Below are 25,798 nucleotides of genomic sequence, written 5' to 3'. Positions count from 1 at the left end.
TGCAATGTGCAGCTTTTCCCCTTTGTGATGTGGTCAGAACTCAGTTTCCTTTGACAACATGAGAACTGCTTTACAGACTGAGCCATCTCCTTTATACTTTGTTCTATGTTCCAGGCTGAGTTCATGTGGGAGTATCATCTATCTATCTGTTGCTTTCATTGGTTAATTAATAAAGAAACTGCTTGGCCTTTGATAGGCCAGCCCTTAGGTGAGTGGAGTAGACAGAATTCTGGGAGAAAGAAAGCAGACTCAGGCAGTCACCATAGCTCTCCTAGCCAAGATGGACGCAGGTTAGGATCCTTCCTGGTGGGCCACCACCTCGTGGTGCTACACAGATTATTTGAGGTGGGTTAATCAAGATGTGAGAGTTGTCCAGTGAGAGGCTAGAGCTAATGGGCCAAGCAGTGTTTAAAAGAATACAGTTTCCGTGTAATTATTTAGGGGCAAAAGCTAGCCATGCAGGAGCCGGGCAGCAGGAAGCGGCCCGCTGCTCCATACTACACTGAGTGCTTTCAGAACTCTAGCCCTTGCTTCAGCTTCTCCTTGTTAAGCCTATTCTGCCTAATTTCTCCCTTTTCTTCTTGAATCCATTTTTAATAACACTATTTAGAAAATATTTTCTTCTCTCCCTCTCTTCATCCCCTTTGCCCCCACTTCTCTCTTTTACCAGCAATAGCAATTCTCTTTTATCACTCTTTATATTTTTATAATATGATTTATTTGATAATTTTTTTGTTCACACCTAATCTGTTTATCAAGATTACTACCAACTCTAGGGAGGATCAAATATCTCCTGCATAGATAACTAAGGGACAATATTTTGTTCAATCAGTTTTTCCACACCAACATAGTTTGCTTTCTATTGTTGTGATAAAGCACCATGATATGAGCATCTAGGGAGTAAAAAATCATTGCCTTATATGACTCAAACACAGTCTATCACGAAGGACATTGAGGGTAGAAGCTCAAGGAAGAAAGGCAGAAACAGGAACTAGACCAGATGGAATGCAGGAATGCTTCTTATAGGCTTGTTCATCATAGCTTGCTTAGCCTGCTTTCTTTAGCAGCCCAGAACATACTATCTGCCCACACAGCAAATTTTCAAATGGAGTCTCCTTTTTCCAAATGATTCTAGTTTGTGTCATACTGACAATAATACTAACCCCCACACAAACACAAACACACACACACACACACACACACAAGAAAATCTGTCTCTTCTGTCAAAAATACACCAGTATAAATACACAACAGATTTGGGGCTCTTGATACAATATTATAATATAAACATTTAGTAAGAAACTGCACTAATGGATGAAGAACCATTGCTACCTTCCTTAGTTCTCCTTCCACGTCTTAAAGAAATCTAGTACTCAAGTGACTTTACGGACTATCAAATAGTTCTCTGTCATAGTTCAATTATTTTCTTTAAAGTAAATTGGCTCCTAATAATATAAAGAAGGACACACTTGCAGAACAATATTTCTATCACTACTAAGTGTATGTTCTTGTTTGTGTGTGTAGTATGTGTGTGTTTGCACACACATGATTATGAATGTGTGCAGTAGGTACTTGTCTGTAGGCAAATTCACATGAGAGTCCATGATCTTGACTGAACTAGTACCCACTACACTTGGCTATTGCAGGTGTCAAATTGAAAACCTGCAAGTGTCGTCACCCATATTACCTTTGTAAGAGTCTTCTATGGTTGATTTTGCATGTGTGCTTTTATTCAGTGCCCTAGGAAAATCAAGAAATGTAAATAAAAAACAAACAAAAACCCCCACTGTTAGTTGTTTGTTTTTCACACCAATAAACACACTGCTTCACCCTTTCCTAGAAAATTTTCACTATGAGATCCCTAAATGCACTGGGGGCAACTCAGGAATAATATAAGGTGCAGGGGTAGTGTCCTGGCAAAGATCTCCCTTGTTGCAGTACCCATTATAAACCCAGAACGCAGAAGAGATTCTGGAGCGTGAGGTTCTGGAACATGAGGAGCACGGAGTGACTTCAGTCAAAGAGCTTAGCATGGCTCATTTTGATGCTGGAAGCTTCTCCTCACCTCCTTCCACAAAGCCTACCCCAGGGACTAACAAAGCCAATTTTCTCTATGAATCAGGCCACAAGAGCAATCAACAGACACTATACTCTCTAGATACTGGAACTGTACTATCCAGTATTATTGCTAGCTCCTGTCTACTCAACCTCAGCCCTCCCTAAAGCAATTCTTTGGGGTATGGTCAGGTTTTCTGAGCCTGTGCATGCTTCTATCTTGACGTTTCTTTCCATCCTTGCTGATGAGAGAAGCACAGGAAGTCTTTGATGAGTTAGTTGACCATTCTAAGGAGGGAGGGCAGGGGCTTGGCTGAAGAACCTGTTGTCAGCTGCAATTGTCCAGTATGACCCTGGGAGGAGACAAGGGCCCTGAAGCCACAGATTCTGCCTCTTAACAGTCTCTTGTCACAGGAGTCACATAAAAGTGCCACACACACTGTTTCCCTATTCCATCAGCAGAAATGGTGATCAGCCCCAGAATTCGGGTGAGGGGATCTGTCACCAGAGCACCACACTTTCCTTTTAGGTCTCACACAGCTATGAGAACAGGGAGCACTTGTGGGTGACACAGGCACTCAGTTTTGAGGGATGCGGTTTGGTGGGGCTTAGAGGTGACTCACTTGAGGAAGAATGCTAGCTCAATCCCTCCATTTACATCCCAGGACCTTCCTCTTCACACTCTAAAGGGGAGATCTAACCTCACAGGGATGATCCTGGTCAGCGCATAGGAAACCCAAGACCCTTCTGTATCTCAGTCCTCATCAAGTCCCCCTGTGTGTTCCATCCACCCCAATGAATTGGTACCCAAGGAAGCACTGCACATCTTTCTTGGTCCACTTAAGGTAGGGGGCAGGGGACATTCACCCCAGAGGATCCTCCTCCACAGGGAAGTGTCAAAGCATTGACGGGGTCAGACCACACTCCAGTAAAATCTCTGACAGACACAGACCCTGCCACTTCTACCTTCAGAAGGTACTAAGGGATGCTACAGCAGTCCCCTGCCTCCCCAACCTTCTGAGCCCTGTGCAAATGAGGCTTGCCCTCCACAGGGCAGGAAGGTCCCTAAGCACCTGCAGGAGCTGGAAGAGGAATGAGTCTTCAAGTATGCCAGCTTCCCTGTTCTAAGAACGACTTGTGAGCGCAAGCCGTCGGCGCTCCGTGTGGTTTGCCTTCTCCGCAGGGGGTCATCTCACATCAGCCTCGCTAAGCTAGAAGCGTCTGGGCTAGAACCCGTGGCTGGGGGCTCCAGTGCGGACGAATCCCGGGACCGCGCCTGGCTGGGTGAGACAGTGTGCGCGCGGAGGGATCCGCCGGGGCCGCGCCTCCCCGCCCCGTCCCGCCCCCGCCTCCTCCCGCCGGCACCGCTGCCGCCGCGGCGGCCGCTGCTGCCGCCGCCGCCGCCGCCGCCTGGATATAGTGCGGCAAGGCGCGGAGCTTGCAGTCACTTTGAGAGGAGGAGCGCGCGGGCTGCGGGCGGCTGGGGCAGCCGGGAGCAGCGGCGGGCTAGCAGAGGCGGCCGTGGCAGCGGAAGGTTCTCTCTCCGGGGCTGGACTTAATAACTTTGGAACTGTCCGCCGGTGTCACGTCCTGAACATGAGCCTCCTCCTCTCCTTCTACCTGCTCGGGTTGCTTGTCAGTAGCGGGCAAGGTAGGAGTGTGCGGCTTTCTGGCTTTACTTTCCCTCCCCCTTCCACCCAACCCAGAGAGGCAAAGAGCGAGGCACTGGAGCGATGGAACCAAGGCACCAAAGTTGCGGTGCTTCTCCGGGCGACTGTTAGGATTTTAGCTCTTTCTTTTGGCTGTCCCTAAAATTTTCTCTGTTGGCTCGAAGGACCCTTAAATAAGAGGAGACCGTGCAGAATTGGAGCTAGGCATCGGTGGGAGAGAGATCGGGGGAAACTGCTTCTTCTTCTGGGATTTTTGGCTTTCTCGCTTATTACCCGAAATTGGATGAGTGTTGTTGGTGTGTATTCATAGTTAAATATCTGAGGTTGCGGAAGGGAAGGGCACAGTGGTGTTTTACAGAAGCGACAAAAACTATCAGCATTAAAGTCTTTTATCAAAAAAATCTCTGTGGTGTGCAAGAAATTCAATCCTTGGAGATTCTTTTCTCCTTTCCCAACACCTATTCTTGGCTGTGAAGTGAACGTTTGATGGCTTATTTATGTTGGAAACTATCGGGCCATAGATGCTGTAAGACAGCAAATGGCTAAAACTAGGGTTGTGTTGCAGGCATTCATTGTGACCCCCCACCCTCCTGTGAATATAGAAAAATCCGAGCACGTTCTAACATCCGATTTGAATTACACCTGTAAGGGATTTGGGAGGTTGTGGAGCATTTTTTTTTTTTATTTGGGTGGGGGAGGAAAAAAGACTGTGTAGAATAACCCTAGGGACAATTGATGGAAGCGATCTCTGCTAGCCTTCTGTAAGAAGATATGAATTTATCTTTTTGTCTTACATAGTACACTTTCGCATAAAATATATTCACAATCATTCGAAAGGTTTTCAACTGTCCAGACAAGTTTGGACATTTAATGTGGGAGACAAAATGTCAAAATGTGAGATGGTGGAAGTCGTTAAAGGCAATGGGACTATTCATGGTTTTTCATTTTGTTGGAAAGTATAGAAATGCCATATTGCTTGTGCTGCGTTTTCTACGAAATTAATAAATTTCAAGATAAGTTAAAATATCTTCTCTAAATCCAATTCTAAGCATTTTTTTCACCTCTTCGGTGTTGCTCATTTGGTCCAGCAGGGGGTGGTAGAACTCCATTTTAAGCAAGAAATGATTGTTTCTGCTCTTGCACACACTGTCCTTCTATCATTCTTCAGCAGGGCTTGGCATTTGGGATGTAAATCCTTCCTTTCTCTGTCCTTCTCTTCAAACTACAGTGTTAGTAAATGATGAACCGCGATTGGATGCAGATTTTTATGTTCCAAAGTTAGAATGCATATGCCGGATATTTCTCTCATTTATAAAGTGCCTCAGTCAGGAGCTCCTCTTTTTATTATCCTAACACAGGATAGAAGATATTAGTCTTGGAAAAATTGCAGATAGATTCATCTGAAGCTAATATTAGTCTCGTTCATTAATTCAGTCACTTCTCTTGCAAAGATCAGCATGCCATATCCGTGTGCACGACAAGATACAAGCTATCACTTTTGGAAGGGTGCTGATTGTGTTTAACTGTTCATTTATAACACAGAGCGGTCTGAATCTGGACAGGCTGAGAATGTAACTTAGATACAATTAGGTGAGTGTAGTGTAGAGTAATATGGGACAAGTTCCTGCAGGTTGATGATTACCCTGTGAGGTGTCTGGAGAAAATCAGCTCAGTTTTCCAGTCTGTGCGTTTATCATTGCTGATGCAAAGGGTGTTGGAATTCAGGGATAGAAGGGAGACTGGAATGTTTAAGTATCTAGGTAGAAACAGTACACAAAGACAGATGCACCTTGGGTCTCTATATGTAACATTTATTTGAAATTGTGATTCAGCTGATTTATAATCAGTGCACAGCGTAGTTACAGAGAAGAACTGTGGAGCGGAAGCATGCCTGCAGGGGAACCCATATTCCCTGTCAATGAAACAGGGCAGAAGGATGGCATCTTTGTAAAGAAGATCTCTCGGTCTAGTGCAGTGGTATGACACGCAGAGAGCCATAGTTGAGTATCTGGGGGAACTAGCTTTTGTGTGAACAGGCATGTAGTATTGCTGTGCCATGTGTTGTAATGAAGTCAAAGATGCCTGGAAACAGAGGTCCTTATTCCAGAGCCTAATTTCTCTAGGCTGCTGTTTTCTTCTCTAATTAAGGGTGTAGCAGCAAGTATCCGACACACCACTGGGAGCTGTTTTTCCTTTTTTAATGAACCGTGCGTAACTCACATTACTGTTTATTCTTTTATATGTTTATTTTTTGATGGAGCCATGAAAATCTACCAGCCAGTGACCCTCAGGCTCACGTTGGAAATACTAAAGCCTCAGCTGGCTGATTTATGTTTCCAACAATACACTTGCAGGGGATTTTATGGAGCATGATTGAAGCTGTTGGTTGGGGAAAGTGGTGTGCAGTTTGACTGGGGAAAGGCAACGATGAAGTATTCCCTTTTAAGTAGTCAAAACGTTTTGAACCACAACAGTTGAACGGACGAAAATGACCCACGTGAAAAACCAGCTAACTTAAGTGGATGCCAATACCATAATTAGCTAACGAGGCCTAATAGCTTACTTTCAACCCTGTGTTATTGTTCATGCTAGTGAAAGCTTTTTTTATTATTAAAAATTGAAATAGAAATGTTCCTTTAAAAGCCTACCATTTCCACTGAAGGATTACTATCTAATGAAGGGAGCTTGTTAACTTTGAATGCAGTTGCCCATGGGAAGAAATGTATAATTCTTTGACTTGTGCGATTACCTTTACCTTATTCTTAAGACTTGGTCACAGCCTCTGTTGTCATAAATCTCTACCGAGTCTCTCTTTAACAGGGCATTTTCTGTCTTTTAGTCAAATTCTCAAACTGAAACAGGAAAGGGTTGCTTCTCAAACTTCTCGTGTGCTTAAGATCATTTTCATTTTCTTTTAAGAATCATTTAATATGGTTCATTCCCTCCAGTCTGCTACTGTTGTTCACATATGAAAAACAGAAGCACTGCTCCACTGAAGCCTAGCAGTGCTCCTCCACTCAGTGCAATCCGTGTCAGCCATGTATTGCATCCTTAAGCCTAAATCATGGGCAGGGGACCTGTGAAATGCCCACTCACTGAGAGAATCTGGACATCTGCTTACTCTTTTTCTTTCTGGGGGAATGATAGTAAGTGGCTGATCACTAGCGGTCTGTACCTTCTGATGACAGAGCACAGATGTGTGGGTGCCTACTAGCTACAAGTCCACAAATGGCCACTATGTATAGGCTGTAACAGCTAATGGCCTCTCCTTAAGTCTTTATCTGTCTATCCTGTTCTGTTTCTTTGCCTGCATCCTCTTTGTGTGAGATTTCTATTGAATCAACTGCATGTACATTTAACTTAGGAAAGATAGGCTCTGTAAATTAATGTATTTTTTGTCAGTGAATAGCCCAAAGTATTCCCTCCCCGACGTGATGCCTGCTGTTCTCACTTTCATTTCCCAAGCTGAATCTGAGCCCAATGGGCAATAGAAGTTGGTAAGTCCCGAGGGTCAGATGAATTTTTTCATCAACACAGGGGACTGAGGTTCTCTCAGTCTTAATATCTTACAGAAGAAGCAATTAAGGGAACAAAAGAACCTCATTCAGTAAAGGAAAAAGGTCAAGCTTCATATAATTTTGTAAATAAAAATGGCCTTCTTTCCCGAATGAGCTGGTTTGTTGTGAAACAAGGAAAGCCAGTCTGAAGCTAGTAGCCAGCTGAATAGTGGGGCTTATTTTGAGGTACAGGGGCTGAAACACAAGTAGAACATCTACATTTGGAAGTCTCTCGACCTGATCCTGCTGCTTTCTCTGTCATTTGACCCTGGGAAAATCATTTTGACTTATCTTTTTTTTTCCAGGGTCATCATCTTAACAATGGACTTCTGATAGTGTAAAGAAAAATGTTCAATTAATAGGAGACAGGAGACAGAGTCTTATCTGGGCTTCTGTTGTTATTTTTATTCACAATGACATTAATCTGGCTCTTGGAATATACACAATCATTTAAATAATATTAGTATTCTTATAAAGGAAGTATGCTTGGTTCTCAGGTTTTACTGAATTCAGAAAATTTTGAATTCCTTGCATCTTTATATCCTGCCAATTATATTAAGGCTAAGGCTATTTAAAAGATTATAAATTGCTTTTAATTTTCCAAATTACATGATCGGAGAACACATTAAGAAGCAACCAGCACTTTTATTAAAAGTAACATTCTGTCAATTAACTGAGTTAAGCTGTCATTAATTGTTCAGCAAACACATGTACTTTTCTGTGGAACCCTTTTGAATATTTTAATGAATCTTTGCTGTTTTATATTATACAGGTGCTCATACTAAATAGCTGACAGCATTTTCTTCTGAGGGACATATACATTATTGTGCCTCTATCAGTTAATCAAGTACCACCAGTTACATTAGAAGGCTATGATGTCATGGGCCAGACTTTCCTAGATTTAAATAATTAAAATGGGTGCAAAAGAATTTTGAGAATCTTTATCATAGACAAGGGAAGACATGTTTGAGAATCTTCAGGTTGATTACAGGTTTTTGGCTCTGCATTATTAAAATTATATCACAGGGAAAGTCAAAGTCATTGTCTTTGAGATCATAAGGCACAGACTACTGAGGGGCTCTTGACCTTGAAGAAGCAACTGAAATTCTCTGAACATCAATTTGCTCGTTTAAAATTTTGACCTGCACATATCCTATTGCTTGATCTTGATGTTCAACCATGAAGAATAGCTGAGAAACTGATACCTGTAGGCATAGTGTAAAATATCAAGCTTTTTATTTCAGATTTTGTTCACTATATTTAATAATAATCAGACAGATAAAATTTAATAACCTATTGAAATACCTCTTATTCAATTATATAAAATCAGCAAAATTTGCTTTGTAATTAGAAATATCTTATATGATTAAAGACTGTTAAATTCATTGATGGCTGGAACTCTTATCATTTAATCATACATTTATTTGTTTATTTCTTTATATCTGCTATGTTGAAGAAACCTCCTTAGGCAAAAGTCGTAGAACAGCTGCATACATTGTATAATGAACAACCTTACAGGAGGCTCATTTACAAACGTAAGACATATGTATGAGTTTTCAATTTTCAAGGTGATGTCAGTAAAAGATCTTGAGCTCTGAGTTACACTGGATGCTTAGAGTACACTCATAGTTAGGATAAGCAACTTAAATGAGTATCAAATAGAAAACTATGTGGGTAATAGCTAGAGCTCTAATTTCCATGTGCTGAATGCACATTACACAACACCAAATTTTTTGTAGATGTAAAAGTTTAGAGATTGTAAGAGTCAGAAAAATAATAAAATGACATCGTCTGAATAGGACAAGATGGTTGTGCTTATGAACTCAGAGTCACTGTGATTGTCTGCAGAAGATCTGCAGAAGATCAAGCCACTCCTAATCTTGACAAGTATTAGGGAGATATTAGTGAACTCAACTCTTACCTGAGGGCTTAGAAAGAGATGGTGGCATCTAGGAGAAGGGAAGGTCGGACTTATTTAAGTGTGTGGCTTTTGTTAGGTCAAGTATGCTGCTGTCCATGGCCCCTCACTCAGAAATATATGGTATACAAATTAATGTCAGCAGTTTATCTGGTCAATTAATGTAAATGTGTATCTACCACATGGAGGTTGGTAGAAAGGTGGACATGTGAGGAGGGGCATGAAGGTGTGGCTAAGCTAGTAGTGTGCACTTACTCTCCATGAAACCCCAGGTTTGATTTGCAACACTTGAAAAGGCAGTCATCTATCATACCAACCAAGCCCAGCTATAACACCACCACCAACAAAAACACATACTACACACCACTCACATGTGTGCAACAAGATACATTTTAATTTGGTGTCTTTTGTCAGTTAACTAATTCACAAACACTGAATGGGTATAAAGTGAGTACCTGCTCATCATGTTCTTTTTAAATGTGATTATTGTCACTTTGTAACTCAAGTTTATAAAGATTTTATGTTTAGTTTTATGGGAAAGAAATTGAAATACAGAGAAAGGATCTGACTTCTTATAACAATTGCTATTAGCCATTATTTGGAATTACTAATTAGTCTTTACTTGTGTTTCATTATCTATTTTTTTTTCTAAAAATGCTTGATGTTTTTGCTGAAAAGTCTGCATTCATGTTGATTGATAGAGAATGGTAGTCCATATTGTCAGCTGAGAAAATAAAATATTAATATAGATTGGAAATGAAAAACAAACAAAGATGCAAGTGAGAAAGCAAAAGTAACAAATCATCCAGCACAAACATTGTGAAACATCAGAAGATATCATATGATTGATTATTCAAAGGTCAGAGAGAATCCTTGGCATTCATCCATTATCTTAATGAAAATCCATTGACTGCTCATGGTGAAGCTTAATTGTGAAGCAATCTTTTATTTCCATTACCTTTGCTTTTCTCCTGATGACCCAAGACACAGAAAACACAAATGCCCAGTCTGAATACTGGGAAATCAGAATGTGAACTTGAGACGCATTTAAAGTGGAGCCTACTCTCATGAAACCACGTTTCTACTCAGTGCAACAGAGAGCTTCAAAACGGATAGAGCAAAAGAAGACAAGGACACAGAGGAGGGGGAAACAACGTGAACAACTTGCAGAAAAGGATGTAGCTGCAGAAATAATCCAGCTCTGTGTATCCGGTTTGAATATTTATTCAGTTGTTTAATCTACTGGTTGATTGAGAAAGGTTAGGCATGGCATCCAGTATGGGATACTGTGGGCTATGAAGGCAGAAAGTGTTTGAATCAATCCTAAATTTAATACTGAGGTTGATCTTTGAGACCTAGATATTGAACAGGAAAGCAGATTGATAAAGATGTTTGTAAGGTACTGGCCATGTGCTATATGGGTCAAAGATAAAAAATGAAGAAGGAATTAGTGGACATGGTATGATTATCTGAAAGCATAAATATATCTTTTATTAAATTTTATTTTTGTTCAGTAGTGGTGTTATATCTTTAATATCTTTAATTCCAGAACTTGGGAAGCAGAGGCATGAAGATCTCAGTGAGTTCATGGCCAATATGGACTATAAAGAAAGATCCAGGACAGCTAGGACTGTTTCACATAGAAGCCCTCTCTTAAAAAAACAAATAAAATTTTTATTTTCTATGATTTTTGAGGATGTTCTATCTATTATATTGCTCTGTCTATCCTGGAACTTGTTATGTTGACCACACTGGTCCTGAACTCCCATATATTGCCTTCCTCTGCCTCTCAATACTTGGATTAAAGGCATGTGCCACCTGGCCTGGTGAAAGCAAATGTCCCATGAAAGTTTAATATGGAAGATAACTCTATCTATCTATCTATCTATCTATCTATCTATCTATCTATCTATCTATCTATCTATCATCACAGTTAAAATTCATTAGAGTATATAATTAATATATACAAGCAGTTATAATTGTAGAAAACTAGGTGTGAAAAAAGGTTTGACTGGTTAAGTTAGGTACAATGAAGAAAACAGACTCATGTACTTTCAGACACCAACACAAACATAAAAAGCTGAGTGCAGTGGTGAGCAATTGTAATCTCAGTGGGAGGGTTGCAGGGGCAGGTAGACGCTTGGATCTCTAATGCTAGTGAGCATAGTTGAAGTCAGGAGTCTATAGGTTTACTGAGATACTCTCAAAATAAGTAAGAAAGTAAGTAAATCAATCAATCAATAAGCAAATAAATAAATGGTAGAAAGTGATGAGGATAGCCACATAACCTAGGTCCTTTCCCACATGGAACTTTGTAAATGCATATATCCATATATTCTTGCATTCATACACACACAAATCGGTATGCATGCATTCATGACACCATGAAACATTCATACACTATATGTATAGTTGTAGAAAACGAAAAGTTGAAATGACACGCTAGGACTTTTGGTACTGCACATATAAAGCTGAAAATGTTTCCATTAGTGTCCAAGCGAAGTTAAAGGGAATAATATTTTGAGTGCCAATTTTTCGCTGTGTAACTGTGGTGAGCACTTGACACATTACCTCATTTATTCCTGATTAAATCGTATTTCATAAATGATGTACCTGAGATTGAGAGTGACGGATTTGTGTAGAGCTTTTAAGTGTGTTCTCTGGCCTCCCATCCCAAATTTATAGTTAATGATCATTAAATATATTCAAGCTGTATTTCAGTTGGTTTTGCCATAATCCATGTTTCTTGAAACATCTATCTGAATTTGCTAAAGGTATATACTGGAGAGATAGACTATAGTGTAGAAATTATGGTAGCTAATACATTATTTTCCTTGTTCTTTAATATTTAGATGCTCAAAAGCAAGCTTCCTCAGTAAAAGAGAAAGCGATAACAATTCATAAAGACAAATCCAAATGAAGAAAATCCACTCATGTTATTTCTTCCATTACAAGTGCTGGTTGTGTAGGGATCTAAGAAATTCTTCATTACTGTCAATACTTGTATCCGTTACAGTGAAATAGTAGATGAAGGACCTGGAAAAGCACTTGGTTTTGTAAAAACTGCTGATTATTACTTTATTGTTTGACTTTCTAAAAAAATGTTTGAGTTTGAAATGAATATTCTTCATAACTTGCACCTTGATGAAAGTATATGCAAAACCTGGGCACAAATAACAGTAAAAATTTTACATATATAGCTTGTAATTAAGACTGCTTTGTAAAAATATAACGTGTCTGATGTCATCACAGTGGTTGTATGTTAGAGCCATCTTACAGACCTCTGAGGGCTTTGAATGTTCTTCCTCTTACTCTATTTTTATAAACATTGATATTTTTACTGCTCAAAATTTACAATGCCTGGGTGTCTTGGCATTAAAATTGCTCCAATGGACCAGTGGTGATGGTGCATGCCTTTAATTACAGTTCACTGTAAGTAGAGGCAGGAAGATCTCTGTGAGTTCAAGACCACATTAGTCAACAAAGCAAGTTTCAGGATAGCCAAGGCTGTTACACATAGAAACTCTGTCTTGAAAAACCAAATTGAAGTGAATAAATAAATAAATAGAAATAAAATAAAATGTCTTACTCTAAACTATGTCATAGGTCAGTCTATGCTTACAAAAACGCAGATAGGATTTGTTTGAAGACATATTTCCAACACCCAAATAAGTGCACATATACTTTGTTTATGTATTAATGTCAGACCAGTCAAGTGTGGTGTGTTTGTGAGTTCGTGTGTGTGTATGTGTATGTGTGTATGAAGTGAGGCTGGGTGTTGAACCTGAGCCCAGTACATTCTAGGCTAGCAACCTAACAGTAAGAAGCTATAATCTCATACCCTATAAATTAAAACACCTTGTACAATATAGGAAGATTTATAATGTTTTAATAGTCAACTATCTGAATATTTTTACACTAATAGTTTGCTTAATCTATAGATTTTTATAGACTAAAAACATTGAATACATTACCCAGGTAGACCAATTTCATTTTTGCCCCTAACAGCAAACATCACAGCCTTGTTTTCAGCATACATCATAAAACAAAATAAACCTGAAAAATAGGATGGTGAAAATGCCTTCTTACCCAGAAATTCATTGTGTTTTGTGTATAAGAAGAGTACAAAGAGCTGGTGTGAAGAGTATGCTATATTAGATACTTCTCAGAAACACCTGTTTGCAACTTATTACCTTTTATCTCTGTAACTTTCCACAAATAGAAATTAAGCGAAGTTCCAAATCTCAGATTTTGGATATTTTGGAATATGCAATGATAAAATTATATATATATATATATATATATATATATATATATATATGTATTTATGTATGTATATATATGTGTGTGTGTGTATGACTGTAGATTCCAATGATCAAATATGACAGTTAAAAGTAAGACTCAATGTTTTTTAAATATATACCATGTACACTACTTGACAAAAGGTTTTCCAGACAATGTTAATTTACCTATTCAAATAGGACAAGTTATCATAAAAATTAGTGTTAATACATTGAAATGAGGTGTATTGCATCTTAAAGAGATCACATTTATAGTATAAGAAATACTTAAAATTGATACAGATCTTTCATTCTATATAGTCCATACTTTTAAAATATATTTATGCTTTTACCTAAACTTTAATTGATCACTGTGAATGTAAATGTTATTTAAGTAACTTCTCATTTGAGTTTGTATATTTGTTTTCTACAGTTCTTAAAATACTATCTGGACTGATCCTATGGGCTGCTGGAAACTATATTCCTCATATCATCTAATGGGCGCTACTAACTGAGAAAAGTTACTTTTACATTTTAAGCATTTTCACCACCCTATATGTTTGCATTGCTTGTATGTTGTGATATATGCTAAATATGCTTGTCCTGAATTCATTTAAAATCTGTGTGTCTGGTGTGTATTTTAACCTGGATAATTTTACACTTCTTAATGATGTAGTTTTAACCACATATCGAAAGTAACATTCATTTTTCTAACAGGTATAAATTAAATATTTATTACCTGCTAGTTACTGCTCAAGATTGCAGTGCTCCTGGAGTCAGCTCATCAAACTTCTTATCTTTCATGACCCTTTTCTGTGTGAACACCACAAAGGCAAGCAAGCCTTGCTACTCTGACTTCTCTTCATATGTGATGTATTTGATTAGAGGATTCATTGTAAACCAGCATGTGTATTCTTGGAAAAACAATGGATGCTTACCAAATAAATACTGAGTGAATATTTGCTTCCTAACTAGAAAAAGCAAACCAAAGTGAAAGTTTATTTTAAAATATATTTGTTCTTCGGTTTGCATAATGGTTCAGTTTGTTGGGAATATACTTTTTGTTGGTCTGGGCATTTACTTCAAGTGTTTTATTTATATTACTACCATGAATGTGACAGACACATTGTACAATAAATTAGAAATGATTACTTAATTTATGAGGAGCAGCATGGTGACACTATTTTATTTATGATCGTATCTTCTCACTGAAAAATAGACTATGAATATAACAAAGTTAATTTATGTTATAAAGTTTAGAATTTGAAGCCCTATATTCATTAAAGCATTGGAAATCATAATGGAGTTTTGACTTTTGGTGTATTCATATGTATATATATATATATATATATATATGTGTGTGTGTGTGTGTGTGTGTGTGTGTGTGTGTGTGAGTGTGTGAGTGTGTGTGCATATATACATATGCATATATGTGGGTGTGCCTAAATGTATGCATATATATATATATTTCACAAAATGAATTAAAAAGATTTCAAGTGATAGAGTTTATTTATATTAGTACAATAAACACAAACTTTGTCACAAAGAAATGTCCAGTATGTCAATAAAGCAAGTACTCAAAGTCTTTAAAATAAGCATAATCTGGGTGGGTGAATAAAAGTTTTTCATTTATTCCATGTTTATTGGAAACCAGTTCTAAATTGTACCCATAGAAGAAACGAGAAAAAGATAGAACTCGTTGTTTTATGTTTTATACTATTTCCATAAGCTCTTCAAGTTCCTTATACTTTTAAATTAATTATATTTAACTCCAAGGTCCTCTTTTGACTGGTAGCCACATCGACCCTTTTAATGATTTTCTGCTGTCATTCTCAAGGACTACTTCCAGAGATGACAGCATTCAATTGCACAGAGTACCTTTTGTGATACCTCAGAGTACCTCGACATAATAGTCCTTTGTCATTTGTCTGCTCACTAATTCTTCTCTAATTTTACTGTTTTGGGGTATGGCTCTTTTAACTTCAAATACGATTTTCAATTAGTGATTAAGTGGCCCTGCTGACTCATTTATTTTACTTTCATTTCTCCTTCATTTTTTTGTCTAATTCATAATCACTTTGATAATCTAGATGAGTATTTCATTTCAAAGCCCCCTCATAGCCTTAATGCTAGTGTGCACTGCCTCTGGAGAGTTTGTACAAGGTTTGTAATTTAAAAACAAAACTCAAGAAGATATCACATGACCTTATGTCACCTTCCTGGCTTTTGTAAACTTCAATTATCATAACTAAAATTGTTCCTAAAAGTCTAACTTCAATATTCTCATGTCCCTAATATAAGGTTAGCACAGAATTCTGAATATTATGCTACACTCAGTGTCTACTATATTTTTGAGTTCCTATTTCAAGTATATTATAATGAAAGATTTTATCAGAAATGCTCCTCTTCCTACAATGAGCAGCCATTAGTGAAATATGATTTCTTTAAGCAGACCGTATATACCTTATGCTAGGAAAATTAAAATATTAAACTATATTCTCTGTTTGGAAATGGGGATTTCTGACTTGTCATTTTGCCTTAATTCTTCCTAGTCAGCTGCAGAAAAGTCTCCCCCACTGAATAGCTGTTCTTCAATTGATGCATATGAATTCCATTATGTGGCAGGAGAAATTTAGGTTTCACAAGTATTAATTAAGATTACCTAACACATCTCACCCAGAAGCAGAATAAGCAAAACTCAGGGAGTTCGGGTTGAAGGGAAAGTACTTAAAGAAAAGATCAGTTTTGTTTCAAAGAACACAGTTCATCACCTGCAAGACAATGGAATGCAGGTGACTTATAACACAAAATCTTATCTGGAATAGTTGCCTACATGAAAGTGCATAGGAGATGCCCAATAAAACACAAAATGTCTACAGAGAGCTTTGCTTCTTCCACAAACACTAAATTTATGAATATTTGTTGAATTAATTAAAGGGGGAAATTTTATAGTCTCTCAACAGGGTGTTTTCATATGAACTACTTTACTTTTGTTATTTAATCACATATTGGAATTTGAACAATAGTTTAACAAGTAAAGAGATTGCCTTATGTAGAATTGTATTTATCATATGATAAGATGAAGATTTGTTATTTCACTGACTCAAGCATTCTCTTGAGAAGAAGCAAGGTGTCTCTGAACAGAGAAGGCAGGTGCCAGGAACAGATCTGCTTTCTTGCCCTTTTCATACTTTTCAACTGTTTCGTTTCTATTGCAAGCATAGAATGGAAGCATCGACAAACTTGCATATATAAGTGATGTTTTGATGTATTGTGATACTATTAGTCAAACAAATTAAAATATTCATATGATTTCATTTTGTTGATACACATAGGGTATAATTTCTTAACAGCTTTTAAGTATGCAATATGTTATTATTAGCTATAACCAGAATGCTAGTCAATAATTTCCAGAAATTGTTTAACTTATCTTACTGTACCTGTTCACTTTTATCCCAGCATCTCCTTGACTTCTATCCTTGATCTTCTGCCAATGAGTGTCTTATTATTTGCTTCCATAGATTATTTTTAATTTCCCAGAAACTGAGATCATACTTTGCCTGTCTATGCTTGGTTATTTTCAGATATTTTGATGTTCTGTAGGTCTGTTTACATTTCTTCTGATGACAACATCTACTTCTTTGTCTGGGCTTATAGTTATATGGACAGTGTGCATTGTGATAAGTGATTCAATGAAGACATTGTGCATATGTTTCTGTGAGACACAGATTTAATCTCCTTTTATTCTATTTTACATTAGGATCCCTGGGTCATGTGAGCCTAAAGCACAAGCTATAAAAGAAAGAATAGACAGAGTGCTGTGAAGCTTAAGTGCTTTTGAATACCAGACTACCATCAACTAAATTGTTATCTATCTAAAAACTGTGGGAAGTATTTACAAAATATACTTCTGCTAAGTGGGAATATGTTAAATATATAAGGATGTTTTACAAATAAAGGAAAACAGAATCAAACAGATAAAGAAGGAAGGATGACAGAAAGAAAGAGGGGAAAGGAGGGAGGGAAGAAGGAAAAAAAGAAGGATAATCCCATAATTAAAAATTGAATTAATTGTTAAAATGGTAATAACAAGTAATAGGACAAAAGGCCAGACACAGTACTTCTCAATAACAGAACAGCATAAAACAAAACAAAATGTTAAGTGGCTATGAAGTAGATGAAAACAATCTTACTGGCATTGGTTATCAGGGAGAAACAAACTGAAAATAAATTTGATATTTCTTTGTGGTAGATAGGATGCATATTACCAAAACAAGTACTGCAATTACTAATGAAGAAGATAGATTTGACAGGAATCTGCACTTGGGAGTATTGTGAACTTGTATTGGTATTACAGAGAATAATATAAAGTTTCTTCAAAAATGAAAGCAAATAGATCTATATTATCCTTAGAACATTTCTTTTGAATGGGGGATATAAGTTTAGTGACTGATCATTGAGTCAATGAGTATGTATTTTAGTAACCTACAAAGTGAATTTGGTTTGAAGATCAGAAGCAGTTATTGATGACAATAATATGAAGGTTTATGGTGCCTTCATAGTGGGACAACTTAAATGTGTAGGTTAGGTTTAGTAGTATAATTCATTAAGGACTATATTACATTTATATTTAAATATGTTGCTTTTAAATGGCTTTTCTTATTGTGAAACACAGGACTCATTAATTATTAAGTAGGTCATCATTTTGTGATTGACTTGGAGAATACTTCAATAATGAAATTACATCAGTTTAAGAATGCTTTTAGGAGCAAGTAAAAGAAGAGCTATTCAGAATGCATAAAAAAATAAGAGTCTACTGCTGCTTGTAAAAGACCAGCTAGAGGCAGTTTGCATTAGATGTTTCTTGTTAAGATTTGGCTCTTTTCTCTTTACTTCTGGAACACTTCACCCTCAATGACATAACATTGTTTGCAATAATATCTCAAGTTAGGAAATATGTAAATAATTGTTTAGTTGGCTACCATAGGAACATCTACATATATGGTTATGTCAGTAACACTTAGCTCTCAACGACATGACATTGTTTGTGTTAATTTCTCAACTTAGGAAATAAATAAAAATTGTTTAAGTGGCTGCCATAGATATGAACATCTACATATATTGTACAATGGACTTGCCTCATTTCTTGTTAGTAGAATCATTTTATATGGATAGGCACAGGCTTATCAATGTTGAGTAGAACATCATTGATGTGATAATATGATTGCTCTTGATAGAAACAAACATTTTATGTTACTAACACAGAAAAGTTCTTCATCTAAACCAGACAATGGCCCAGTTAAGTTACTGCCCACCTAATGGATGAATGAAAAGGTTAAACAAGTGGGGAATTTGTTGTTAAATGTTTCCGCCCATATGTTATTCTAAAGAGCTGTTTTGCCAAAAAAAAAAGCACCCTAAAATCAATTTCAGAAGCCAACATTTATAAAGTACTTGCAGTGTTTATGAACTTTGCACATATGACCTTATATTATTCTGAAAATATTGATTCAATGTGTATTCTGCTTTACACAACGCAAATACATTTTTGAGATCAATTGACTCAACAAACTCCCCCAAGCTGCTTGGTGGCTAAGTTAAATTGGACCTTAGTTGGTTGGCGGAAAGATAGTCTTCTTAGTGCTGAGATGCTATGAAAAAAGAGAGTTGATACTGTACATGTTTCTATCTTGCCAAGTTTAAATAAGAAGCAATAACTCAGTTACTATGTCAGTAGGAGATGGACAGGGTACTCTCTTAAGGAAGCTATTAGCATGTTCTTGTTTAAAACCTGTATCTGTATGTAGTTTGCAAAAATTGGTAAGTAAGCTATTTAAGAGAGAAGATGAGATTTTTCATAGGAGAGACAGTGTGAAATGACTTAATTTTGATGCAGCATTTTTTTGTAGACAAAGACTATGTTTTCGTTTCCTTGCACCCCAGACACAAATCATACAGAAACTAAGCTAATTACAGCACTGTTTGAACGAAGGCCTAGGCATATTCCTAGGCAGTTCTTACATCTTAAATTAACCTTCTTCTATTGGTCTATGAATTACCACGTGACCGTGGCATTGCCTTATTTTCTACATGTCTTGTTTCCTTGGGGGCTGACTGGTATCTGTTTGTCTCTGCCTACCCTTTGTATATACCTCTGTTCAGATTTCCTGACTGGTTTTATTCTGCTAAGTCATTTGCTGTAACAGCTTTTTTCATCAACCAATAAAAGCATCACATATACAGAAGGATATCCCACATGATTGCTTTTTCTGCGTAGACTTGAGGATCTTCTTACATACAATCGTTAATTGTATTATTCAATGCAAATGAGTAGAAGAATAATTCTGAAATTATAAATCTGTATAAACTCAAATAGCAAGAATCTGATGATATTACATTAGCTAAAATATTTAAAACATATATTCATCACCTTTATTTTATATTAGATACAAAAATATACTTTTATCTCAAAAAGGAAGATTCCATTTTTTTTTTTTTTTTTTTTTTTTTTTTTTGGTTTTTCGAGACAGGGTTTCTGTGTGGCTTTGGAACCTGTCCTGGAACTAGCTCTGTAGACCAGGCTGGTCTCGAACTCACAGAGATCCGCCTGCCTCCGCCTCCCAAGTGCTGGGACTAAAGGCGTGCGCCACCACCGCCCGGCCGGAAGATTCCATTTTAAAAAGTAAAATAATTTTAATTTTTAGACATGAAAGAGTTGGCTGAAGGACAGATTTAGGAGATTACATCTTCTTTAGAAGGAAAGTTGAAACAGAAAGTAAGTATTGACTTTAAAGTTGAAAGTAGAGATGGAGAGATGGGGAGTTATTAATATGTGTGTGAGCATGGATACACAATATCAGAGTTCTAATCTAATGTATAGATGGGGATGTGAGCCAGGGTGTTTTAAAAAGTTGTGTATTATTATTATTATTATTATCCCTTAAACAGGTCTGTGAACTAAAGGGCAATCAAAATAAGTAACTGAAGCACTCGGTCCACAAAAGCACACGCCACTGTGACTTCTTTTCAGATATTTCATTCAGTTTATTTCTGTGATAAGTACTCTTAGAAATACTATATTTTTTCCAAGTAACCAGTTATCATAATTTTTATACAAGATGTATACTATTTAAAAATAGTTTTTAAATATATATGGTTATAAATGTTTTTACTTATCCATGTATGGGCATATATATTTTGTGTATGTATTTGTAAATATAACTATACATATATTATGTATATAACTTCAATTATCATTCATTCAATGCCATGTACATTTTTGCTTAATTATTTCATTTAAAAATGTTTTTTTATTTTCTGATATTTTACATCTCTGAAGAAGCTCTACTTCACCATAAAACATTTGAGTTATTCTTCACACTTTCTGCAGCTGTAAGCTAATTACTCTGTGTTTAGTTCTTCAAGACTACAACACAGTATGACTCGTCTTTGTTTTCTGAAATGAACAACTGAACAGTTCTCCTACCTTATCTTTTAAAAAACTGAAGGCACACAACTGTTCATAATTAATGATGTTTTCCAGCAAAACATATTCTGTGAATGGAAATAAAATCAGCATTTGGAGCATGAGTGCTTTGGTTCCAGCTTGATGACTGTGATTAAACTGTGTACATAAACTTATATCCTTCACTTCACTACCCTAATTTGTCAATGACCAGATGAAGGCAGCCACATTTCTGACATCATTCTACCCTCTTTCCATAGTGATGCATAGCAAATCCTGTCACAAAGCTGATGAAAAATTGTTTACTACTTTTATGGCATTATCTAAGGAAAAAATCATGAGGCTGTAGCTATGTGTTGATTTGTATTTTAGTGTTGATCTTTGGGTCTTCTGGGGATTTATAATATGCTTCTATTTCTCATGATAGAACCAGATTTATTTTGTAAAAGGATTTTGTAAGGTATGTTGATTATGTTTATCTTATACAGCATTCCTATTTTTTAGGTATAAGGTAAGTGTGTTGACATCAAGTAATATTCACATTAAGTAGCTGCTATTAGCTTCGTCTTTGTATGGCTGGCTATAATTTCATGCATGTAAGAGGCCTTTTAGAGGAGCTTTGCTTTCCTGTTACCAACATTGGACATTCTTTTTTGAAAACATTTCTTTGATTTTCAGATTGCTCTTCAATTTGCTCAGAGACATCAGTTTTTTTTTCCTAAAATATTCAGAAATTACATCATGCTACAGTCTATTGAAGCATTGAGGCTCAGTGGTTGATACCAAATTGACTCGGGATTGCACATGGCAGTTCTAGACACTATGGTCAATGTCTGTTTGGTGTTGGTCTAAAACATTTTCCGGTAGACAATTGATGTGTGTGTGTGTGTGTGTCCATGTGTGAAGATTGATTTCTGTCATCACAATAGTGTCTTCAGTTAATTTTTGGACAGCTTTGTTTCCAATCTTATTATATGCTCCTGAAGCTTATATCCCATTGTATAGTTATATAACTGAATATCTTTTCTTCTTTATTTTATTTAAAACTTTAATATTTTATAGTTATATATCCATCTTTGTGGGCACGCAAATGTCTTTTAACTTCAAGATACTTTTCTTAGCCTGTAGCAGAGTCCATATAAGAAGCTTAAAGATTAATCTTACAGTTTTACCTTAAACTCCTGGTCACCCACTTCCTGTTCCTCTTCCTCTCCCTATATTTCCTTTTCCCTGAAACTATCTCTCTTCTTGAATTTAGGAGGTAATTATCTTTTAACTTCAACCTTCAAGGGACTAGGATTACAAGCATAATCCTCAGCACTCGGTTTACTTTGGGTCTCCTAGAAGCTTCTTTTCGAGGGTGATTTTCCTTTACCATTCTCCATCCTCAACTTCTATGCAGTGATTGCCTTTCCTGGGCCTTGGCAGAGTCTGGCATTCGACATATTCCTATTTCACAGCAGGATCCAGGCACAGTGATTTCTGCTTTAGCTCCCAATAAATCCAGTCATAGCCAGAAATTTGGCAGTTCCTCCTTCATGACCTGGCTGCTGGTACCACAGAATAGTCATGGAACCTGTATTTCTGAGTTAAGCTTTAATGATCCTTCTGACTATCAATCTATTTTCTTCTAATGTTATAATGAAGCCCATTATTTTGTATAAGAAATAAATTCTAATAACATCTTTAAAAAAGATTTAAGGGAAGGGCAAGTTAGGAGCTCTGTGGGAAAGATGGCTTTGTCATCAGTAGGCATGGAACTTTCCATAATCATGGATGAAAAACAAATATCTTTCAATAATAACTGTAGAGAGATTTGATGGCAGAGATGATTAGTAGGTTGCCAATGGACCACTGCTTACCAAGACTTAAGAGAAAATTAGGGTTCTTCCAGAAAATACTCCTTAAACCCTAACAATGTACATGAAAAGTAAGAAATAGAAGGTTTAGAAAATTCAAGTAGCTACTTATGTCATTAAAGATTATATTTAATGCTAAGTATTTTAACCTTCCTAGACTTAAATGGAGGGGGGAGGAGCTTGGACTTCCCACAAGGCAGGGAACCCTGACTGCTCTTTGGACTGGAGAGGGAGGGGGAAGTGGATGGGGGAAGGGGAGGGAAATGGGAGTACAGGAGGAGGTGGAAATTTTTAAGTAAAGCAAAAGAATATTATGTTTTTTATTTTCAAGTATTCTATATATTTATAATGAACATTAAAATAAATTATCATGTGACTCCTCATTTAAGATAATGATGATCAGTTTAATAAAGTACACCTCCCATACTGGTTTTAGTAAAAGTATCCAGAAACCATATATGGTATTTTCCCCCTAATTATTTTTATCAATAGACAAGAACATATAACAAATTTTTTGAGTATTTTTTTCTTATAACATTTTATTTGTCTTTGATATGATTTATTCAAAGATGCAGATATATGCAGTTAGGTGCATTTAAATGACAAAGACACAAACAATAACATTTATTGTTTAGTTTGTATATATTAAACATTTTAGTGATGAGCAATATGTTAAAATATGAAATGATGGGTATTTTGTAAGTCTATGAATGTATCTTTAGAAATTTTGACTTGTATTACATTTACCTTTTCCATTTTGTCAAGTTATGCTTTGTATAGACACTTATTCATTTTCTTAAGGGATTTACTACTGGGCATCAGTAATAACATTCTTATTCCTAAAGCAGTAATTCAAAGAATATTTGATATTTCTGTGTAAGCAACAAAATGTGATACCAGCCTGTAGTACTACTGATGTACCCAGAGGACCAAGGGTTTGATTGACAACCCAGTGAAAATGAGTCTCTGAGAACTGAAAATGAATTTTTGTTCTGCTTCCCACACCTCAGCTCCTTGAAGATGCCACTGCTTCTGAGTGCAGACATTGCTTTTGATCCTGCCTTTTACCCCGGAGCCCGAGAGACAGCTAGGTTTGTGTTTTCTAGCAACATCCAGGAATAACGAGGGATAATTGAAATACCTTTATAAAACAAAGACTTGCCATACGTTTTGAATCCAGCATCCTTATTAAAAGAAATAGCATTAAAGGGATAAGTGACTTATTCCGTTACTTACAGCTAGTGAATAGAATTGCTTAACAATTTGGAGTTTTAACTAGCACAAGATAGAATGAGATAAAATTTTTATTAGAGAAAAATATTTTGTGCAGAACCATGTTCTTTCATACATGATTCTAAGTGTACTGTTTTTACCATGGCCTTTTACTCTTAAGAAAATGGTTGAACAAATAGACTAGGATGTGTTTCAAATATGTGCCTATACATCGGGAATGCCAGTGCCAGTGCATAAGGACATACCCAAGGTACACTTCTGCTTCTGTACCTCTTGTAATAATCTGTGATGAATTTTATAAATTTCTGTTTCTGCCATTTTATTACTTCTTATACTTTTATTTTTATTTTTTTGAGGAAAAATAATTCATATATATTAGGCTGGTCTTGAGTGTGCTACGTAGCCAAGGTTGGCCTTGAAATGAGAACCTGCCATCTTCTAACCTCCATGGTACAGAGACTACAGGCATGCACCAACATGTTTGCCCTTTTCTACCTTTTGAAATGCTGGCATAATTGTAATGATAAGCATTTATTGCTTGTCGGGGGGTACTGCCTTTCACAATGAAACAGTGTGTTTTACTTATTAAGGATTTACCCTTTAAATTTTTTTCAATGTAAATGGAAAATTTATTTTAAAAAATATCAGAAGTAACAGCCACTGTTTTTTGGGTAAGAAATGCAAAGCTGGAGTTTGGGAGAAAGAAATGAACTGAGCATTAAAGATACGAGCTATTGTGGGTTGCTGTGAGAAAATAGACTGATGTAAGCAATTTGCAGAATCCATGCAACAGTCCTGGGATATATTTCCCGACACTGTTGAATAAGTCTATAATGCCACTGAGCAAATGATTTAAAAGTTCTTCAAGGGTGTTCAGGATATTTAAATTGAACTAAGAGTGAATCCAAAGTCTGGTAGAGAATGACCAAAACCTACTAAGGTCATTTAAAAAGAGGAAGCAGAAATGCTAGCGCTGTGAGTGGGTAGAGAACTGGAACAGTGCTAGTGGGGACTGAACCTGTTTCTCAAGGCATGTTGAAAGTAGGCAGAGAAGAACACTCATGGCTGCTCTACATCATGGAAGGGGATGATGACCCTCCTCTATCACCATATTCAAACACTGGCACTCTGGAGAGAAGATTCCTCTAAGAAAAAAGAGTTTAGAGACATTATAAAAATAGTTTAACATTTATATTATACTACTGTGAATGGACAACTATTCAGAAAATCAAGAATATCAAAGTAAATGGCTTTACAAAGAGTTGAATATTAATATTCAGGATTTGTTTTTGTTGTGTCTCCCATTCATTAGCTTGTTTTGACTTCTCAGAAAATATATCCAAAATTTGTTGTTTTTGGTTTCTATCAAGAAGTCTACCAACTACATCTTATGATTGGACAAAAATACTAAAATCCTAATTCATTTCAAAAATTTATATTGTGTGAAACATATTTGCTTATAATTTTCTTTAATGGGGCCTAGCCGGCTCTTTGAAGAGAAAAATCAAGCACTGTAATTCTCATTTTGTGCACAGACTTCAATTGAAATGATTTGGGGTCATATTTGAGGTCACTTTGTTGTCGTCATTGTTCTTAATCTTCCTATCATATTATCCTTATTGCCAGAAAACTTTGGTCTGCAGCCTGTAAAGAAACAGAGAGAAACCACTGTGGTGGAGACTACCTTTCTGGAATTAAAATGAGGCAGTGCAAAATCACACTCAGATTTCTGTGAGATCCACAAGTCAACTTGGATAAAAG

The 25,798-nt window shown here is 36.6% G+C and overlaps 1 protein-coding gene across 2 annotated transcripts in view; it reads left to right on the top strand.

Moving 5' to 3' along the window:
* The first annotated feature begins 3,470 nt into the window (after positions 1 to 3,470).
* The window catches only part of Ncam2 (neural cell adhesion molecule 2), a 403,308-nt gene continuing 380,980 nt past the window's right edge, over positions 3,471 to 25,798 (top strand). For both annotated transcript variants that reach the window (XM_057765379.1, XM_057765380.1), the window contains exon 1: positions 3,471 to 3,706. In XM_057765379.1, coding sequence (XP_057621362.1) covers positions 3,652 to 3,706 — 55 coding nt within the window. In that variant the 5' untranslated portion in view covers positions 3,471 to 3,651. The remainder of the gene's footprint in view (positions 3,707 to 25,798) is intronic.

Source organism: Chionomys nivalis, chromosome 3 (assembly GCF_950005125.1).
Source record: "Chionomys nivalis chromosome 3, mChiNiv1.1, whole genome shotgun sequence".
Classification (NCBI taxonomy): Eukaryota; Metazoa; Chordata; class Mammalia; order Rodentia; family Cricetidae; genus Chionomys; species Chionomys nivalis.
Note: the sequence above shows the minus strand (reverse complement) of the source record. Positions and strands in the feature narration are given on the sequence as shown.